This window comes from Achroia grisella, unplaced genomic scaffold, assembly GCF_030625045.1.
Source record: "Achroia grisella isolate CSIRO2021 unplaced genomic scaffold, CSIRO_AGI_Agris_v1 utg1056, whole genome shotgun sequence".
Classification (NCBI taxonomy): domain Eukaryota; kingdom Metazoa; phylum Arthropoda; class Insecta; order Lepidoptera; family Pyralidae; genus Achroia; species Achroia grisella.
Window position 1 is genome coordinate 1,093,287 of NW_026712564.1, and position 22,894 is coordinate 1,116,180.

The 22,894-nt window shown below is 31.7% G+C and overlaps 2 protein-coding genes across 2 annotated transcripts in view; both read right to left on the bottom strand.

Moving 5' to 3' along the window:
- The window catches only part of LOC131848832 (BOS complex subunit NOMO1), a 28,799-nt gene extending 22,474 nt beyond the window's left edge, over positions 1-6,325 (bottom strand). The window contains exons 1-4 of the mRNA XM_059198812.1: positions 6,130-6,325; positions 5,656-6,042; positions 4,985-5,144; positions 3,649-3,897 (exon numbers count right to left, since the gene is read on the bottom strand). Coding sequence (XP_059054795.1) covers positions 3,649-3,897; positions 4,985-5,144; positions 5,656-6,042; positions 6,130-6,278 — 945 coding nt within the window. The 5' untranslated portion in view covers positions 6,279-6,325. The remainder of the gene's footprint in view (positions 1-3,648; positions 3,898-4,984; positions 5,145-5,655; positions 6,043-6,129) is intronic.
- Positions 6,326-11,314: 4,989 nt separating this feature from the next.
- On the bottom strand, positions 11,315-12,612 carry LOC131844783 (cilia- and flagella-associated protein 20). The gene is made up of 2 exons (XM_059193784.1): positions 12,171-12,612; positions 11,315-11,764 (listed from the first exon to the last, which is right to left on the bottom strand). The coding sequence occupies exons 1-2, from the start codon at positions 12,444-12,446 to the stop codon at positions 11,447-11,449; spliced, it is 594 nt and encodes a 197-aa protein (XP_059049767.1). The 5' UTR covers positions 12,447-12,612; the 3' UTR covers positions 11,315-11,446.
- Positions 12,613-22,894: the final 10,282 nt, after the last annotated feature.

The window sequence follows — 22,894 nt, forward strand, 5'->3', positions numbered from 1 at the left end:
TGCAAGTAATCCTGAAACATCTTCTATGCAAAAAACATTTCGAAAATAAATTCAATATATTATACCAAAATATAAGAAGCATAAAAAATAAAAAACATTTACTGGAAGCCGCAATCGAGGAAGATGGAAATTTACAAGCTCTCTGCCTATCAGAAACTTGGATCACGGAAAGAAAATTGGACTTACTACATATGGATGGTTTTAAGTTGGTTTCAGCATACTGTCGGAGTAACCAAGAAGGAGGAGGAGTATGTATCTTACTGAAAGAAGATATAGAGTGTAAGGAGCTTAAGGATGTTGTGGATTTGTCTATTGAGTCAATTATTGAGTTAAGTGGAATAGAGATACCTAAAATGAACTTAATATTAATTAATTTATATTGGCCAAATAAAAACAGAATGCCAGATATATTCTATAAATCACTGGAAGATCTCTTACAGTTGTTACAAATAAAATATAATAAAAGGAATGTAGTTATAGGAGGAGATTTCAATATAAATATTTTAGAATCATCTTCATCTAATTATCTATTAGATCTTATGAGGTGTTCGGACTTCCATCAATATGTGAATGAGCCTACCAGAATAACGAACAAAAGTTCTACATGTATAGACCTCATTTTTGCAAATTTCCATAAAAGTAATTTCCAGTTAAAAATTCATGAATATGGTTTCTCAGATCATAAAGGTATATTAATGACTATACCGACAGATAAAAATAAAATAAAAAAATGTTGGTACTTAGATAAAAGGATATTCAATGAAAAAAATATACAAAAATTTAAATTTGAACTAAGTAATGTTAAATGGAACAAAATAATCGATATAAATAAAAATATACATCAAAATTATAGTATATTTATAGAAACATTACAGGAAATATTAAATAAATGTATACCCAAAATTACAATAGCAACTAAAAATAAGAAAAATAAATCTTGGTTAACGAAAGGAATAAAAACATCATGTAAAAATAAACGTTTGCTAAAAAAATTTATTTGTAAAATTGATAGTCCTATTTTAAATCAAAATTACAAACAATATGAAAAAATTTTGAAAAAATCAGTTAATTTATCAAAAAAGTTTCAAAATATTCAAAGAATAAATAAATCTGAAAATAAAATTAAAACAATGTGGTCTATAGTTAAGGAAAATACAAATAAAAGTATTCGAAATATTAAAAAAAATATAAAATTAAAAATTGAAAATAATATCACAGACAATCCCACAAAAATAGCAAACTCATTTAATCAGTTTTTTGCTTCTATTGGAAATGATAATGTAAACCAAAGTCAGCCATTACAATTAAATAAATGTATGAGTAGCACCATCGAAAACTCTATGTATCTCAAACCGGTGGACTTAAAAGAAATTCAAACTATTATAAAAAAACTAAAAAATAAGCGTAGCTATGGCTACGATGAGTTTCCACCTGTCTTAATTAAAAAATGTGCTGAAGAATTGACGCCTATTTTAACCTTACTTATTAACCAGTCATTTACAGAAGGTATAGTCCCAGACCCTCTGAAAATCTCCCTAATCAAACCAATTTATAAAAAAGGCGAAAAATTAGATATAAATAATTATCGTCCCATTTCTTTGTTACCAACGTTTTCAAAAATATTTGAAACTGCAATGTGTGACCGTCTATATTCATTTTGCGAAAAATACAATATCTTCAGCGAGCATCAGTATGGTTTTAGGAAAAATCGGTCAACTTCATTAGCAGTCTTCAAGTATATTAACGAAATAATTAATATCATAAACAACAAAGAATATGCCGTAGGCATTTTGCTCGATATGAGTAAGGCTTATGACTGCGTCCAATACAAAACGTTATTGAAAAAATTATACAACATAGGAGTAAGAGGTCCCGCTTATAAATGGTTTACCTCTTATCTCACAAATCGATCCCAATATGTACAAATAGACCATGTAAATAATCAAACTGGAAAAATAAAAACAGTAAGATCTCAACATTCAAAATTAATAAATTCAATACCTCAAGGAAGCGTCCTCGGATGTATATTGTTTTTAATATTCATAAATGATTTGCCTGAAGTGATAGACAGCCCCTGCACATTGTTTGCAGATGACGTTTCTGTTGTTGTTTCCTGTAAAAATAACCTAAACCTACAAAGTACACTGGATGGTAGTATGTTAAAAATATTGAGCTGGTTATACTCACACAACTTAAAAGTAAATTTTAATAAAACTAAATTGATGGTTTTCCGTCCATTCCAAAAGAACCCGCTGCAAATTAACTACTCTTTCAATAATATTAAAATAGATTGCGTAGAGAAATATTCACTATTAGGTGTAAATGTAGATTCGAATATTAATTGGAAAGCGCATGTGCAGAGTGTGGCTACCAAGCTGTCTAGATTTACTTATGCACTACACCAACTAAAGATATCTTCTGATACCAAGACAGCCATGTGCGCCTATTATGCATATGCCCACTCTTTGCTCCAGTACGGCATATTGATGTGGGGTAATAGTACAAACGTGATTGATCTTTTTAAATTGCAAAAACGATGTCTCAGAATAATTGCTAACATAGATAACAGGGAAACTTGCAAACCATACTTTATTAAATATAAAATTTTAACTTTACCGTCAATGTACATATTAGAAGCGTGTCATTTTGTTAAATGTAATATGCACCTATTTCCACAATATACCCGCCCTCAGGCATTGCGACCGCAATGTAGATTAGCAAGACCATTCTCGAAGCTACAGTTATTCCATTCTGGCCCTTACGCAATGTCAATAAAAATTTACAATAAAATACCAATTAACTTAAAAGGTGAGGATGATTCTAAAAAGTTTAAAATAGCTCTAAAAAAATATTTAATCGCAAAGAGTTATTATGCGCTACAGGAATTTTTCAAGGAAAAAAGTTAGTTGTGTTTGTGCCTGTTTGTTTTAATGTAGTGATGATTTTTTATTTTTTTTTTTTATACTAATCAACGATACATATATATAATGTAAAAATTTAATTATGTAGTTTATATAAGATTTATTAATGTGATTGCTGTGCCCTTTCAGGGTTCATGTTTGATTCTATACTTTTAGTAAATTAAGACCAATTTTGTTACAACATGTAATAGCAATAAATAAATGAATAAATAAATAAAAGTAACGACTGAGATCAACATATAAAATTAAATAAAAACAAATAGAACCTGCCCTATCCCTCATACTTCGTCCGCGTGGAAATTAACTTTATTTTTCTAAAATAAAAGTAACTTTATTACATCAGCTACCTGCCAAAAAAATCCCGTCAAAATCGGTCCAGCCATTGCAGATATTAGCCGGAAAAAACAGACAGGCAGACAAACAAAAATTGTAAAAAAATATTTTGGTATATGTACTGTATTTACATTCATATGCATGTAGTAAAAAACAGTTATTTCAATATTACAAACAGACACTCCAACTTTATTTATATGTATATGTAGATGCTGTGTTTATTTCTTCATACAGCGTAAATTCTCATGCCTGTTGTAATATGCTATGTTAGTTATACCTGACCCTTTTAATCATATTTTTATTGTAATTTAAAGTTTATAGCTTAATAAATACATACAGACATATAGTCCTATATACAATTGTATATTAGTTTAGTTATAATAAAAAAACAAACCTCAAAAGCATTTTTGATGAATATACTATCATGTAGCACTGAGAATGGGACTTTATCTGGCTTCACATTGTACGTAACAGCCACTTGTCCTGGTGGTGTCTTCAGAACTAACAGTTCATAATCTCCAGCTGGAACTAGACCGAAAGTGAACTCTCCAGATGTATCAGTAATCGTATGACATATGGGAGAATCTGGAACTCCTTGCAAAAGAGCTGTGTTGCAGCCTTCCACTCGAAACTTGGGATTTGCCTGTCAATATAATGAATTATGATGAAATTAAACTGATGATTTTTTTTTATTGGGTTGTTTGGGCTATTATCAGATATTTGTAGCACCTGTAGCACTGCAACCTACATAGATCTATTGTGCTCACCCTTTTTCAAAGTTCGCTACCTAGATCCATCAGGGACAAAAATTGAAGGATATTCTTAGGAGCAATGGTTTTTATCTCCTCGGGAAAGAGTGTAAACTTTCCAAAGGAGATATTTATGCATGAGTGGGCTACAACCACATAGCATGTGAAGCGGCATTTCCTCTTCAGTTTGGCAGAATCTGCAGATTCTTGTTGTGCATAGGCCTAGTTTAGCCATATGCTTGTTTAATTTGCAGTGTCCTGTGAGAGCTCTAGTCATCAAATCTGATGATAGAAATAATGATATAGCACTGGCAGGCTATCAAAAACCATGACTAGATTAATTCTGATTATTCTTAACTCCCTGGAAATTGTAAAGTCTGTAATAGATATGTCTTGGCTTCTATGACCTATAGAAACCAAGACAGCGTAATCTTACAAAGCCTATACATATATTTGTTTTTTTTTATTCTTTATTGTACAAAAACATATGTACAAAAAGCAAGCTATATTCCTAGATATACCTTTATAATTAATGATATTCCTAAATATATAGTTATGATATAAAAATTGACTGCAATTATATATTATACAAATACAGAATGTATTATTTTATTTCAATTCATGTATGACAAAGATATTCAAGGTTCCAATGAGCCTGTATTGTTGTATACTAGCTGTACCTGTGACTTCTTCTGCATGGAATTTAATTTTATTTTTCTAAAATAAAAGTAGCTTAAGTTACTCCTTATTACATCAGCTACCTGCCAAAAAAGTCCCGTCAAAATTGGTCCTGCCATTTCAGAGATTAGCCATAACAAACAGACAGATAGACAATAAAAACATTATATAAAATGTTATTTTGGTGTATGTACCATATTTATATTCATATGGATGTATTAAAAAACAGTTACTTCAATATTACAAACAGACACTCCAATTTTATTTATATGGATTATGAATAAATATAATGTATATAATAACCTCTTTGGAGTACAACAGCACATAAAGTCCACTTATGGGAGAATCAAAGGATGTTATAGTACCCTTCACATCATAACCCTTGACAGCCAGAACACCCAAGGGTAAGGCAGTGTTGCCCTCCTTCACTTGTACAGTAGCTTGAGCAGGATCTAGCTTCCATCTGGAATGAATAATTACTATAGTATTTACATTTTTGGAGATATAGATTTATTTTTACAGATTCAGTCTGTTTTTATTACAGTATATTGTTTAGTGTTTTATTTATCAGTGGTCTAGTGGTTTAGCATACTGCTTTACTATCCAATGGTCGCCGGTTTGATTCCTCGCACGGCACATACATTCATATTCATGAGTATGATTGTTTGTATCAGTCTGGGTGTTTTCTATGTATAATATGTATGTATTTACGAAAAAAAATCTAGGTATATCAGTTGTCTAGTACCCATAACAAGCTTTAGCTTAACTTGGGTCTAGATGGTGCTGTGTGAATTGTCCTCAGATTATTATTATTTATTTCGAAAATTTACTAGAAAACTGTCAATCTATCTGGATACTTATATCTAGCTAGTCTGTAAAATATTACAATTTAGTATTTACTACTTCTATAAATGAAAGAAGTTGTAATATTTCATGCATCATAAATTAATACTGTTAATGTGTAACTATGTCACCTTGGATGAGAAGCCTTTATGGTATATCTTCCGGGAATAACAGGGGTAAAGTGGAAGTCACCACCCGCTGACGTCACAGTGGTCCTCACGTCACCTTTATCATTCACCAGGGCAACAGATACGTCACTTGGACCCTGCTTTTGGCCAGAGGTTATCACTTTACCAGCTATACCAAACCCATTGAAAGAGAAATTGATATCTTGACCAGTTGAACACTGATCCGTTTCCCCATCTATATGTAACTCCACTTGTGATGGCTCGAAGCTCCATCCCGGTGGAGGATGGACTTTTAACACGTACTCTCCCTTTTCATAAAGCGGCAGGAAATAATATCCATTCGTTGGCGCGCATTCTGTCTTCTCTTTTAGACTTCCTGTCTTTGTATATCTAGAAAGTGCAATATTATTAATAGCTTATACATCTAATGGAACATTGAACTAAATTAATATTAAATTAACAAATAGGTTATCTTACAGGCCTATATCTATTTTGGAAAAGTCCAAGCTGACATGACTTTTAACAAATCCGCCACATCCTAGAATATCATTAGCGTAACATTGGGCATTAAAAATCAAGATAGCGGCTAATAAAACACATTTTTTTAATTTAAAATGTAAAATCATTTTCTTGTAGTCGATAAAATTTGGGGAATCATAGATAGACTGACAGATTTCACAGTTTGTCAGGAAAGACAAATAGGAGTGTGCTGTCAAATACTTGTATGTCATTTTTTAGATTTAAACCTTTTTGTCATATATAAGCATAGTGATTATTTGCTTAGTGGCAGATGTTGTATAGTTGCTAAGATTTCTAAGTACCAAATGGTTTATACTTAATTTTGAGACTAATGATCAGTAATTCTATGATATTATTTTGTATTCACTTTCAGATTATTTATTTATAAATTTTACCCTTTAGAATACACATATAACAGAGGTAGTCTCAAACTAAGCAGAGCCTTTGGTATAGGCCTATTTCTTGTTACTTATAGTAATGGGGATCAATGGCATAGTAGCCATTTTTAGTTCGAAAAACGGATTTAGATGGCGTCATTGGTATCGAATGGAATTCAACATTGTTTTGTAATCGTTTAAAACCCAAAACTATGTTTTTAAAAAGGTTTAATCTATTTTTAAAAAGTCATATATAGATGTTAAAATGAAATAATGAGTTTTGAAAAGTAATTTTCATATATTTACTCATTTTGTTGTTGCCCTGTATTTGTTTAATTTAATCATTGCTAATTGGGGCTTATTGTTTCCAAAATACTTTCATAGATGGCGCTGTTTTCATTTGTATCACCGTATTTTAAATGTTTATTTTATATTTTCAAATAATAAGTACTTACTATATTATTATGATAAATTAAACATAAAAAAAGTTTAAGTAAATATAAAACAGCTAAACAAGAAAACCATATTATTCCATAATACTTATTTAGAAAGTGTTGCCATATATAAAATAAATGCATAGATTATATCGATTTTTTCGAATAATCGATAACAAGATATTACAACGCATTATTCGATGGTGCTTTTAATTAGTCTTTGCAAACAGTAAAATTTCATCATTTTGTATTATACTCTTATTTGGAACTAATTGCAATGCATAATTTTTACTCGACGACGGCAAAATAGAGAGATTTTGACAGGTATGCAAGTACTATATATTTATCTGTTCGCTCATAACTTCGAAACTTGAAGAGGGAAATATTAATTAGATTGTGATACAAGTGTACTTATTATATCAACCTCCACGCGGTCACCCTGGTAATTAATGACATAAGTGACATAGTTCTTCTATTAAAAAAAATAAATACCTACTTATTGTAATTTAATGAATGAGAATTGAATGTGGTATAGAGTATATAAGGTCAGCTATACCTTTATGAAACCTCAATAAACAAGTGTTATATGGTATCTAAATTACTGACATTGATAGCTAAATATGAGGATCCTCGAATTTTTAAAAATACTCATAAGAAACTTTACAAATACTCGAATTTTGCTTTTGTAGAAGGATATTTTCAACCTTACTAAATTGTACAAGGTTTTGAAACGATAATCATTCATAATACTATGATATATTACTGATCCTAGTACCTACTATTCATGATAATTAGTGTTTTAATATCTCCATTCGAGGGTAGGTTATTAATAATTTATATTATTAGATTTCATCACAAATAAAAATATCGATTTAAAATCGTAGGTTGGTCCATATTTTTTTATTATATCGAAATGACAACGAGTACTGGCAACATAAATGAAATGTTAAAAATATAAAATATAGGAATAAAAGAATAGGATAAACGACTTTAAGTCAAATGCTTAAAACATATTTTCACTAGCATTGGATTTTTTCTCTTTTTTTCATCATTTAAGTTAAGTAGGTACTTCAACTTTTGAATTGTTCCTGTTCAGAGTTCATTGAACTTCTTATTTTTTTGTCAAACTCAATAATTTAAATGTGTCTAAGGACTACTACAAATATTTAGTAAACTATCGTGTCTTTGAGGATTATCTCATACCAGGTATAACTATAAGTTGTTAAAAACTTGCATATGTGTGCGTGTGTATCTTTCATATTAAAATATAATAAACATAGGTACTTGGTGACCGCTTTAATGTGGTATTATTATGTTTTTATTATTGTTATGAATGTAACTTCAAAAAACTAATTTTATAATTTTTGATTGATTGAGAAAATACTGAAAATTATTAATCAAAATAAAGTACTAAACAGTAGTATTATTTTTATATTTTATTTTCTAATACTGAATGAATATGATGTATGAATAATATGTTTATTGTGCTAATAAGATTTTAAGTTTAGTTACTTTCATGTAAGTTCATGAAAATGTAACATGGTATATGATATTGTTTTCAGATTTTCCTGTCATCAACAACTTAATACTGAACAAAGTTTAAACAAATAAGAGATGATATTCTAAATCTCCTAGTCATTCAGATGAAGATAAATAACATTTTTACTGTAAAGAACAGGAGTTCAAAAGAATAAGAAATATATATATATATGAATATTTTACTGTATAAAATAATAATGCAAGTAAAAATAAGAGAAAATAGCAGAAGAAAATTCTGTAAATTATTAATCACAATGCAATTAATAATATAATTAAATAAGTAAGAAAGCAATGGACTAGTGATGAGAAGAAATTCCAAGTAATTATATTATGTGTAACCGACTGCAAATAAGTTTATGATTTAAGCTCATGATTATTATTATATTGCTTCATCAACAAATCCAGGAATATTTTGTGTACCAGGAATTAATTATGAAATGATTTTGATGAAATATTATGTCTTGATATTGATTTATTTGGAATATAATATAAAAATAACAGAAGTGTTTGAAGTTTTAGTGGTATAACAGACAAGCAGTGAAAGAAATATTATTGTAAATTATTAACAATTGTTTATTCTGTGATTAATAAATTATTTAAAAGTGTTTTATTACCTGAAATAAAAATGTTATGATCTTCAAGTGTTGTGTTCATGCAATGTTAGTTTCACCTCATTCGATTTAAAATGTCAGGAATTATTTACTACATAATGATTTTGTATTAGATGGTAATCATATATATTTTTTAATGCAATGTGTATAATAATTCCCATTTACATCAAGAAACTTTGTGTAAATCTATATTTCTCTGTCTATAGACTTTGGTCGTGGAATACTAATAAGAAACAATCTAGAGACTGTAGTATATCACAGCATCCCAGAACCTTGTATTTAAGTCATATAAGGACTTAGTACCTACCTAATATTAATTAATTTGATCTCAATCATCATGATGAACAATGATGATAATGTTGAGAATACTGCCAATGATGAATTTTATAGTGGTCATAAATAAATACCACCGTCACTATCGTCAACAGTCATTATTGATCTCATCATCATCACCGTTACCCTCCTTCATCCATATTGTCAAAAGTTACTACCTACTATTATTAACTGAAATGGTAAATAAGCTGACGATCCATCCAACCACGACGCTATCCGACGTACATACATACACATATATTATTAAACAGCATTACGTCATCATGTCGTGCCTGCTATATCCCGCATACGTTATCATTCCGGAGAACATAGATGTTATATCCAAATATCCTGTAATTTCGCAGCTTAATTTCAACTAAATAACAACTTACATAAATACCAAAAAACTAGCAGTAAAGGCGTAGTTTGTAGATATCGAAGGTTCTACAAATAGGTATAACATCAAAATAAGTACCTACATGTCATTAGCACCGATGTAGTATCCCTGAAAGAACCTACATATAACAGATTGATGGTTTGCAGATATTATTTTCAGTTTTACAAATTGCCAGTTTACCATAATTAACTACATATTGAGAAATAATTATACACTGAAAATTATATGAGGTACCCATATGCACATCAATTGATTATAGCTAAAATCTATCACTATCACATAACAATTTAAATAAAAAATTCCGTATTAAAATCGGGCTATTCGTTAAGGAGCTATTGCTCCTTAACCGATATTTTTTAGTATTACGACATATCTTCGTCGGGAGAAAAAAAGTAGGCATGTAAAAAAGTAACTGTAACATAGTACATAGATACATAGGTACATTAGCCGTGTCTGTAGACTGTCAGCGAACAATACTATACCTACATTGAATTTTCGATTGTACCCAATCAGGAGTTCGGTACAGTTATATATCTATTATGTACGTATCTTTGCAAAACAGATGTCATGTAGACCGAATTCTCTGCCATCTATTTTCATGCTTTATTACTAATCACCCACTAGTAATCCGAACTGCTTCAGATATACGACATCTAGCGCCTACGGCGGCGAAATAAAATAGCCCGAAGAATAGCCCGAGTTAGGAAGGAACCATTTTCTTGTATGGGATGGGGTATCTGTATGTAATATTATATTATCTGTGCTTATAGTAATAGTAAAATAGATACTAGGTAAACAACTTACAAATTTCGTGTGAAAAGGACTAAATTAGTGTGTAGCTCTACTGCCGGTAGGTACAAAAGCTAGGTGTTCTAGTGGTTTAGTGCATCATTTTGCCACCACATGCTAAATGAGCTGATAAGATGTCTAACTTCAGCTTTTGCAGGTCGCGTTCAAGCTACTTACTACGGAAATTTCAAGACATTGACTGCTTGTATTACCTTGTCTTAATTTTGTTACACATCATAATTAAAATGTCATTTTCCTACTGGTTTGCAATATGTTCTTCCTCTACTCCTTATCTGACAGCATATTTCTACAGTAATTATTTATGTACTTGTATAAATAAACAAGCTGTAATTTTAGACAATAATTCAGTTATATTACTAGTTCATATCATCTGTAGTTCTATAAAAAATACTTGATATATATCAGGTATTTTGAGATATATATCTCAATATTTGTATGAGGACACAAAAGGAAATATAAACAAAAATGTACTAATATAAAGTTGTGCCTAAAATTTTGAATAAGTAAATAATAGTTGAATTATACATTAGAGAATAGGTATATTAAAATATAATTGAATTTAAAGCTCTGTTTTGATTCACAATGAATTTTCAGACTCAAATATTTTAATAGATACCTAACACTCAATGTGTCAATCATAAACAAGAATTAAATAATGTTTTTATTTTTTAGTGACAACACAAACAAAATTGTAGATTAAAGTTCATAAAGAATGTACATGTAATAAAAATAAGCTTAGCAGTATTTAACTAAATTAGTGATAGAAAGATTTTATATAATTGTACTATGAATTTATTATGTCGCAACTGCTGCTTTAGTCTTATTTTGTATGGGAAGGAACAATTTAAACTCTGCTGGCAACTCGTCTTCTGAATACAGTCTATCAGAGAAGTAAACTCTTCTTATTCGACAATTTGCATGTATTTGAACCCTGAGGGTTTCAACATAGTTTGTTCCATATGCTCGACGGGTGAAGTCAGCTAAGTTAAATTGAATTTGGTTCCATCCCTCGTCCAATCTCATAGGCATGGTGCAGATGAAAGGTTTTACTCTTGTTGTTGATTGGTAGTTACTAGCTCTAAACCTCCGTCTGACATTTTTATCATCTAATACCTGCAAAAAATGTGACACATATAGTAAAACATAAGCTTGTTTGTTAATAAACTCAGTTATAGTATATGAATATATGACTCAAAGGTGACAGACATAGTGATCTATCAACGCACAGCCCAAACCATTGGGCGGATTGGGCTGAAATTTGGCATGCAGGTGGATGTTATGATGTAAGAAAGCATTTTGATTCATTCTACCCCTAAGGGGATAAAATAGGGGATGAAAGTTTGTATGTAACTTTGTCAATTTTAAACCTATCGGGCTGAGACTGCATGCATAAAGCTACTATGACGCAGGCATCCCCTAAGAAAGTATTTTGATAAATTCCACCCCTAAGGGGATAAATTAACGCGAGCAAAGCTGCGGGCAAAAGTTAGTAGTATATAAACAAATTGCTATTACTGACCTGAACTTCAAATGTGAAGTACTTTTTAAGATTTTTTATGATCATAACCAAAAATGGTAACTTAATACCGAGGGTTTTCTTTGGATCGGCGGGGCACGTAATGTACGTAGTGCTGACATTGGTCCCAACTATTTCTAGCACTAAACTCTGTATATCGTTGTCCGTTATCCTTTTTATGTGCCCATTTCTAACCTTTTTGTCCCAGATTTGTAAAGGTTTACTGCCTATACTGTATAGAATTGACAGAAAACCAGATTGAAAAGTGTTCTTGAACATTGTTCTAGATCTAGCTCGTAAGCACGATGTATCCTTACATTAATAACACCAAAAGAAAAGTTTAATCAATAATAAAATTGTTTCCCGGTGATTACATTATAAGTTGACAAAATGACAGTAAACACAAAAATTTTGAAAGCATCTATTGGTCATGGCTGTATAGAAGCGAGTTGCCATAGCAACAGTAGCAAAACAACCACATTGACCTATTTTACAAAGTGTAGTTACTGATTTCCTATAGGTTCATTCAGTGCACACTTACTATGTCTATCACAATATGTCTAAATCTATTTAATATTAGATTTGACGATTTATCTTTAATGATTTATTTTATAAAATGTATTTTAATATCATAAAATAGGCACCTTAAAATAAGTCTACAAGTTTAGCATTTTATGAACACATCATTAGCAAAAAATAATTTTGGCTCTATTCGCTCTATAATCTGTAGTTGTGAATAGGAGTCTATGCAAAATTTATAGCACGCTGACAGCAGTTTTCAATTCATTTTATTGTCACTGTCAGTGTCATACTGTCATTCTTTATAACAAATTACAGATGGCGGTCGGTTATTTGCGGTCTATTGTGTACGCTTCTTTTGGTGCAATTTATTTTTCTTTATATATCTTTTGTTATTATTGATTATATGTTTTGAATACATTGTATGCATAACAGAATGCACATTAATTAATTTTTACTGTTAATCTGAATATAATGGACATTTGTTTATGTGTTACTATTGCGTGACTGAAAAGTGATACAGAAAATGACGGAAACGTCATCAAAGAGGTAACGTATTTTTATTATTTCACATTTTTTTATAATATTATTTAATTTACCTGATAACTTCAATATATTGAGATGGAAATTAGGACTTTACTAGTCGTTTTTAAAAATTGCTTTGTATTTGTCAATCGCAGTAGTACGACTTAGGCTTTCAGGTTACGCCGACGCCGAATTTGTTCAGGTATATCTGATGATTATCGGTATATGTTCCCTAAATAATGTACATAGCAAGTATTTAATTAAAAACTTGATGATATAGTGTTAATATACATAAACTTTTTTTTATAAAAATAATAATAAAACAGTCAATAGGTACACATTCTTTTTTCAAAAATTATATTTTTTTTATTTACTTCTTGAAGCGTTTAGAGGAAAGGTTAAGACATAAACTACACAGCCATGTGTGTAATATCAATATAAGGGCTTATTCTGAAGTTTGACAATAATTATTTATTTTAATGCTGTTTGTAAATAGGGCTTTTAGAAACCATATATATCCAAATAGAATACATTGCTATAGGAATATGATATATTTTATACTACTAAAAGAAACTTGTGTAAGCTTTACAGCCTTTAGGGTATTTATAACAGAAGTTTTTTTGGATAGTTTTGAACACTGATATTTAGAACTTGGAATATTGATAATTGTCATTTCATATTTGGAACATTGCAATAACTATTAATTGTCAATTTATTTAAAAAAATAGGGGTTCTTAATTCAAATGTATTTTTTACATATTTTATCTGTGTGAAAAATTTTGATTATTTATTATATAAAGCTGTTACTTCATTACATAGTAAAAAACAATGGTATGCAACAATATATTGGTATATTGCTAGCAATGGGGATATTAGTTCACATTACTAACAATCCTTTTTAGCATTTGGTATCTATAATAATAATAATCTATGGTAATATACGGTTTATTGCTATCCTGCTTAGCGAAGGGTAGAGACAATAATAATAATCTCACTACAATTTAATACAGAGCCATCTTGTCCCAAGTTAAGCTAGCTAAAGCTTGTGTTATGGGTATTAGATAACACATACATAGATATATTTTTTTGTAAATATATACATATAATACATAGTAAACACCTCAACAGATACAAACAATCATATTCACAAATACAAATGTATGTGCCATGCGAGGAATCAAACCCACAACCATTGGGCGTAAAGCGGTGTGCTAAACTGCAGACCACAGAGGTCGTCAAGGATCGGAGACGGACCTATATTAACACATCAGTGTGTTCACATCATTACATAGTATAAAACAAAGTTAGTGTCACTGTCTGTCTGTTCCTATGTATGCTTAAATCTTTAAAACTATGCAATGGATTTTGGAGCTATTTTTTTTAACAGATAGAGTGATTCAAGAGGAATGTTTATATATTATAATACTACATATAATATATAATGCTATTATTTAATTTTGCACAAGTGTACATGACATTGAGCAAAACCGGGGCATGTAGCTAGTACATTTATATAATTTTTACATGCAAAGTAGCCCAGAGGAGAGGCTGATTGCAGAAAATAGAGTTCAATTTACATAACATAACATATATACAAACAAACATATAATATGTTTCTTTGTATACATGTAATATAATATATTACAGTATCTGCACATACAACAGTGCAATGACCTAACATAGAAATGAGTATAGTACAGTAATAATAGGTACAGATGGAGGGTGGTTCAATTGAAGGGTAGAATCTGATCTGCTTATGTATATTGGCGCGAGTTTCCGTCTAGCTGTCGAAGCTGTTGTGCCATCCTATATATGCGGAATAGGGTTGCAAATATTCGATAACGATATTCAAATACTGGATTTTAGATTTATGTTTATATATTTAGATTTTATTTTTTTGTAAAGGGATTTCAATATTATATAATAATATTCAAATCCCTTTTACAAATTCTATTATATAATATATGAATATTATATAATAGAATTATTCAATAATTTGCTCTTATATATCTGTGTCGATTGTTCAGCAGTTTAGCACCCTGCTTAAGTTTCTATAGTAGATAGGTTTGATTCCTTACATTTTTATTTATAAGTATGATAGATTGTATATAGTATATACTTTATCGAATTATGTGTTATTTTGCGGTAGACCATTTCTTATATCTATACATATAAATAAAATTGGAGTGTCTGTTTGTAATATTGAAATAATCGTTTTTTACTACATGCATATAAATATAAATACGGTACATACACCAAAATTACATTTTTTACTATTTTTTTACTGTCTGTCTGTTTGTTTGTTCCGGCTAATCTCTGAAATGGCTAGACCGATTTTGACGGGACTTTTATAGGCGTCTGTTAATAAGGAGTAACTTAGGGAATAACCTAGTAAATTTGTCATGATGGCAGCGTATAGCAGCGTTATACCGTTAACGCAAAAGGATGCACCATTCTTCTCCATTAAAAAAGTTAAAGAGTGGCAAAATAACGTTGCCGGGTCAGCTATTATTTTGTAAAATATTATAACATGTTTATTAAATTCACGTCCATTCATGGCGATTTACGTAAAGCGATATTTGCTTTCAATTTGCGATTGGTGGTTGAGAAGTGGGCTCGCGAAAAGTTATTGACCTCAGGAAATCGAAGCCTTAAGCTTTGACTCATTCATTGGGCAAGCTGCATACAAAGGTACGCATAAAACCAGGAATTTATATCACAAACTGGTTCGTGTACATTGAGCAGGTAAATGATTCAACGCTAATTGAATAATTTGTTTCGAAATCAATATTATAGCTATTTTAGAGATGTGCTAACTCGTAATAAACATGACTCGAGTTAAATCGAGGTGAAATTCAGGTAACTCGAGTTAACTCGAGTTGACTCGAGTTACCTGGAATATTTTTATTTTTATTTTTTAACAATTGTAATGTTTTTGGGCGCACTTTAAAGCCGCGGAAGGACTTATAGAACGCATAATCATTTTAATGATAACATAAAATTGGACGAATATGCGAAAATAAAATGATAACAAACTCAAATCAATATTGAAATATTTGTGACGAGTCAAAATTGTATGATGTGAAATGATCGGAAAATTTCATGTCATTGTCGGTTCGATGACAGAATCATGCTCTCGCTCTTTCACTTGATTCATTCATTTACCAGTTGAATTCTTCAAACTCGAGTTGGCAGAATTCAACAATCATTACATAGTATAAAACAAAGTCGCTGTCGCTATCTGTCTGTCTCTATAAATGCGTAAATCTTTAAAACTACGCGGCGGTTTTTTTAATAGATGATGAGATGAGAGAGATGCTACAGCTTAGCTTGGGATTAGATGGTGCTAGTGTTCATTGTTCAGGGATAGTACTATAAAAAAAAATTGTTTGTGCAGAGTGATTTGAAGACATTTACAGTACACTGTGCCGGTTTGTTGTATTTGTCACGTATATTTGCGTTGGCGTCAAACGAATCGAAATAGCTTTTATAGCTCGCAACTCGTTCTAGATATTTTGCCTGTCTACCTAGCTTTATTATTCTATGTATATGTATAGATGTAACGGCCTCAATGGTCTAGCGGTTTACCACACTGCTTTACTTCCTACGGTCACGGGTTCGATTGCACGGTAAAAACATTTGTATTCATGAATATGATTGCCTGTATCGGTCTGGGTGTATTCTATGTGTATTATGTATTAATTAATAAAATGTAATATAATATTTTTTTATTACAATTTATATGTTGCTGTGACCATCTTTAGTAATTTTTTTTATCAATGATAATGGAATGGAGCACCCTCCTGCGCTAACGGTTTACGCTGGCGGGGCACCAGTGGGGGATGATAAGATGAACATGAGGTCAGGTCAGTTAGCACATCGTGACAAATTCACCAGGAATTTATCACGATGGTTTCCAGGGGCAACCACGTGGAGGTCAACCTGATAACCTGGGTTATGAGTACACATTATTAACACCCCCCCATCTTTAATGTTGTGTTGTGATGTAATAAATTTAATTCTATTCTATTTATACCACGTGTCCAATATCCGTAACGCATGCTCTGCTTAGCTTAGTACTAGATGGCGCTGAGTGCATTGTCCTGACATATTATGTTGTGTAAGAAATCCTCAGCTTTTTTGCCAGTTTTAACGTGAGAACTGGCTGGTACGGTGCATTGTCTTCGGTTTTTGTTGATCGGCAGCTAGTCTTAATTAAAGACTTTGTTCAACCCAATTACAATACTCAGGCAACCAAAACGTTTTGAACATTGACCAAGGTCATATGGAACTGGTCATCATAGGTACAAAATATGTACTAGTATACGTCTGGTATAAGTGCATTTATTTACCAGAAGAGAACTTGTAAAAATATCTTGCTTTCGCGTTTATATAAAATAAAAAATTTAGGGGTGGACTACCCCTAACATTTAGGGGGATGAAAAATAGATGTTGCCCGATTCTCAGACCTACTCAATACGCTCACAAAATTTCTTGAGAATCCGTCAAGTCGTTTCAGAGGAGTATGGGAACGAAAACTGTGACACGAGAATTTTATATATAAGATATATATACATAGGATGTGTAGTGGCTTTCTGTTTCCTCTTCAGTTTGGCAGAATCTGCAGATTTTTGTCGTGCATAGGCCTAGTTTAGCCATATGCTTGTTTAATTTGCAGTGTCCTGTGAGGGCCCTAGTCATCATGCATATGTTGTTTTTACTCAATAGCAGTAGTCTATTGGAGTATTTGTTCGAGTAGCCCGATATTATGCCTTTTGAATGTATCAATCCTGGCATTTCTTGCCAGTGAAACAGTGCTTCTCGTTTAGATATTAATTTGAAATGTCCCAGTTTTAGGCAACGAGGCACACCACAGAAGGGTTCGGATGGATCTTTGTTACTCTTTCACGCAAAAACTACTTAACGGATTTTGATGAAATTTTACATTAGTATAGCTTATTCATCAGAATAACACATAGGCTATTATTTAATAATATAATATGTAAATTAAGCGAAATATGATGATAATATCAAGTAAATGTGATGCAGATAAAGTGGTATGAGTAGCTAGTATTTCCTAAATAAGAACTAATATTAACTTTAAATTTATAGTGCTTAAGGTATATTTTAAACAAAAATATATTTTTTATGAGATTCCTGTTCCTCAACCAACCCTCGGAATCGCAGCTAACTTTCACTAGACTTCAAAATACAACCATCTTAACCATTTTAGAAGTTTTCGGCTGAGAGAAAATGTTTTACGAAATCAGGCTCTGCCTCTAGGACATTTTATTTATTAAGGGTTTTGGGCTATTGTCAGATGCTAAAACCTGTAGCACTGCGACCTGCATAGGTCTATAGTGTTCTAGATCGATCAGGGACAAGAATTGAAGGATATTCTTAGGAGCGATGATTCTTGTCTTCTAAGAATAGAGATTATACTTTTTAAAGGAGATATTTCGTTTATATGAGTGGGCTACCTTCAGCTTGGCAAAATCTGCAAAACTGGAGTACTATATTGCTATCCCGCTTGAGCGGGGGGAGAAGCAATGTGTCTGAATAGAGATAATAATAATAATCTCAGTACAATTCACACAGCACCATCTGGTCCCACAGATGGTGCTGTGTGAATTGTACTTAGTTAAGCTAGCTAAAGCTTGTATTATGGGTACTAGATAACTGATACAAATAAATAGATTTTTTTTCGTAAATACATACAGATTATACATAGAAAATACCCAGACCGATACAAACAATCATACTCACAAATACAAATGTTTGGGCCATGCGAGGAATCGAACCCGCGACCATCAGAGTTGAGCTAAACCGCTATACTACCGAGGCCTTCAGAAATAGAACGAATATTGAGGAATCGTTTACATATAAATATTGATGGGTACTATACTATAGGGTCGACATACAAACATAACTTTCATCAGAACTGTTTGCTTATAAGTCCAGTTTTATGACGAATACCATTGTTACCATTAAGGCCTAAGGCACATAAGGCACATTCATAGTTGGTGACTCAAGTGAATATCCTGTCGATGCTGCTGCCCTAGTTTGACGATCAGCTATACAAATAAATAAAACTGAAGTCTGTGTGTAATTTAAAATTAACAGCTTTAGACTAAATGCGTATGAAAGTATATACGGTACTTCATTGAAAAAATAATTCATAAAATTTTTGTCTTTTCTATTCTAGCTAATCTACGAAATGGCTGAATTGATTTTGACGGGACTTTCTCTCACAGATAGTTAATTAGAAAGTGTAATGTAGACTACTGGTATTTTAGAAATTTTACACAAATTCACGTGGACGCAAGAGTCAGTGTTGTATAGGTTATGAAAAATAGAGAAAAAATAGAGTGAATGACTTATATGATGATGATAAAAGTGATGAAGAAAGAAATATACTTACAATACGGCATGTGTTGAGAATGACGGCTTTTTGTAATAGGTCTATTGTAGAAGAGGGGATTTGCAACGTGTCTACGTGTTTGATAAGACTTCTTGTTATAATTCCTGTGGATGGCAGAACTATGGGTACCTACTGTATGGACGGTGGGTGGAGGTGTGCTTTCCATTGTTTTTTTAATTCTATTGCTGGATCAGTATACTTTGTTAGTTTTTCATTGACGGTACTTTGGATATTATGTATGGCTATTATTATCTGTTTTTCACAGTTTAAGCTGGTGCTTAGTACCGAGGATGGGACATGCCAACTCTCTCGTTACTTTATTTTGCTGGATGGTTTACTCTGTGGCATTTAGGAAGCGACGGACTATTGTACATGTATCTAAGATAACAGCCTTTTGTAGTTTTCGTTCCCATACTCCTCCGAAACGGCTTGTCCGATTCTCATGAAATTTTGTGAGCGTATTGAGTAGGTCTGAGAATCAGCCAACATCTATTTTTCATCCCCCTAAATGTTAGGGGTAGTCCACCCCTAAATTTTTTCTATAGACAAAATTTTTAGTTTCTATTTTCTTATGATACAACATACAAAATCCTAAATTTTCACCCTTCTATCATCAACCCCTATTTTTTTATAGCGTTATTAATTTATATGGCAAAACAACATTTGCCGGGACAGCTAGTTATTTGTATATTTTGTTTTCTCAGCTTTTTGCTGGGTTTTTATTATTATTATTATTTTATATATCTCCCTTTGATGGGGTAATAGACTTAAAACTGCCGTAAAAATGACCAAACAATGACAGTATAAATGATGAATGGTGAAGATTATTATTATTATTATGCTTTCATACGTGTTTAGTGAAAATCTGTTAATGTGATATACAAGCAGACACTTAATTTTATTTATTTATTTATTTATATTTGCACATGCGTATACATAAATTTACATAAGATAAATTAACAATACACATGGACTCTGTTTAAAGAGTATGGCAATTTGTGTGACTCATTCCAATAATAAAATTTAAAATTTAGATCTGTTGTAGTGTCAGTTAGCTCCTATAGTACGTCTGTTAAAAATTCTTTTACTGTTTTTTTAATTGTATAGATTAGAAAGGATCAGTGTGTGCAACTGTGTCGATATACGATACATAGGTGAGGTGTGATATTTCAAGTTGTGTGTAAAGTGAACGTTCGCAGTTCTGGGTCGTCGGTCTTGGCTGACCTGTCTCGCTTTCAGTAATCGCCTTCTCTTTCCCCCCCAATGACCACAATATAGCCCTGGCTTTTATTGTCTCTTTCCCGCATATAAACAGTAGCTGTGCCCGCGACTTCGCGTGTGATCTTGACCAAATAAAGAAAAAATATACCAAACACATGGCTGAAGATCGTGCCCAGCGGCGTGCATGGGAGAGGCCTCCAGCAGTGGGCTGCAGTGGGCTGATGATGATGATGATGATAATACTGACACAAAAAATCCAAATACATTAATTTCATAGTTCCAGCTTCAAAAAAAAAAACGGATTTCTATATAAATTTCTTTCCCCTATTTTATTTATAAACTTTGAACGATTTATTTATTTATGTTTAATCAACAGTCTAAAACATAAGTTTCAAGTTTCTAGCTTTAAAAATGACGATCCTTCCACACAAGTTTTCAACTCCCCTTTCAATCACTTATAACCATTTCTTCGCATTAAAATAAGGACATAGATTACTCTTATGTCCTTTCTCAGACTATCTGTGTACCAAATTTAATATAAATCGATTCCGTAGTTTTGGCGTGAAAGCGAAACAGACAGACAGAGTTACTTTCTTTATAATATTAGTAAGGATAATCTGATGACCACAATATAACCCTGTTATTATTCACGATACCTTTGATTTTGTTCGTGCCCTTTTTTGGACGTCAGAGTTGTTTCGAGGAATTTAGATGGGTTCAGTTTAATTAGATATAGAGACAAAGGTATAACTAAGTATGAATTAAGGAAAAAAAGGACCGATTGTTGAGCCGAGACCGATTGATAAATGTTAGTATTTGGTTTTATTTAAATCTTATTTCCTAGCTACTTGCCCCAACTTCGCACGGGTGTACATGTATTATATATATAAACCTTCCTCTTGAATCACTCTATATATTTAAAAAAACCGCCTAAAAATGTATCATATATAACTTAAACCTTCCTTTTGAATCACTCTATCTATTAAAAAAAACCGCTTCAAAATCCGTTGCGTAGTTGTAAAGATTTAAGCATACATAGAGACGAACAGACAGCGACTGCGACTTTGTTTTATACTATGTACTATACTATATGTAATAGTGTTTCATATATTTAAGGGATTATTATACATGAATGAAATGTATATCTAATTTGGGTTAGTATTCTGGACAGCAGATACATGTTTATATACGCGGAATACTATTTACTTGCGGTTGTTAGGTCTGCACACGCACTCGTACACAGACAACGAAATCGGTGTCAGCCAGGGATGCCGACCGTACGAGGACCCTCGTTCAAATACAAGATTTTGACATTTTCACCCTTATACAAATTTTATTATGACATAAAATCGATCAAAATAGTAGTATGATAGGAATAAATAGTATATATGAGTACAAATTTGTTTATGAACTAAAATCGATCAAAATAGTAGTAGGATAGGAGTATGGTAGAAGTAAATAGTATATATGAGGTATTTTTATGAATGACTAGCTGTTCCCGTGACTTCGTCCGCGTGGAATTTAACTTTATTTTTCTAAAATAAAAGTTACTCTAAGTTACTCCTTATTATATCAGCTACTTGCCAAAAAAAGTCCTGTCAAAATCGGTCCAGCCCTTTCTGAGATTAGTCGGAACAAACAGACAGACAGACAAAAACGGTAAAAAATGTTATTTTGGTGTATGTACCGTATATGCGTGTTGTAATAAACGTTTATTTCAATACAATTACAAACAGACACTCCAATTTTATTTATATGTATAGCAGCATAGACCTGACATGGTACATTACTAGCTCTGAGATACTAGTTCCTATTAATAACAATCCTCTTGCCTCCTAATGTAGAGGTAGTGTAGAGGAGAGTAAGGGTCTCTACTCTCTACCCAAATTGGGAGATTCTATCATAAATTTTTTTATTTCTTCCAACGAGGCCAAGTATTTTGACGTTGGCAACCCTGATGTCAGCAGACAGTGTGTCTTCGGGCTCCAGTTCATTGTACGAAGGTTGCCCACGCAATTACAATAGTTTCTAGGGGGAACTG

What these genes read in the sequence shown, in the direction of transcription:
- LOC131844783 (XM_059193784.1), bottom strand. Translation starts at nt 12,446, where the DNA reads ATGTTCAAGAACACTTTTCAATCTGGTTTTCTGTCAATTCTATACAGT. An exon ending in ACTTCACATTTGAAGTTCAG is followed by an intron (nt 11,765 to 12,170) that starts GTCAGTAATAGC and finishes CATTTTTTGCAG; the next exon opens with GTATTAGATGATAAAAATGT.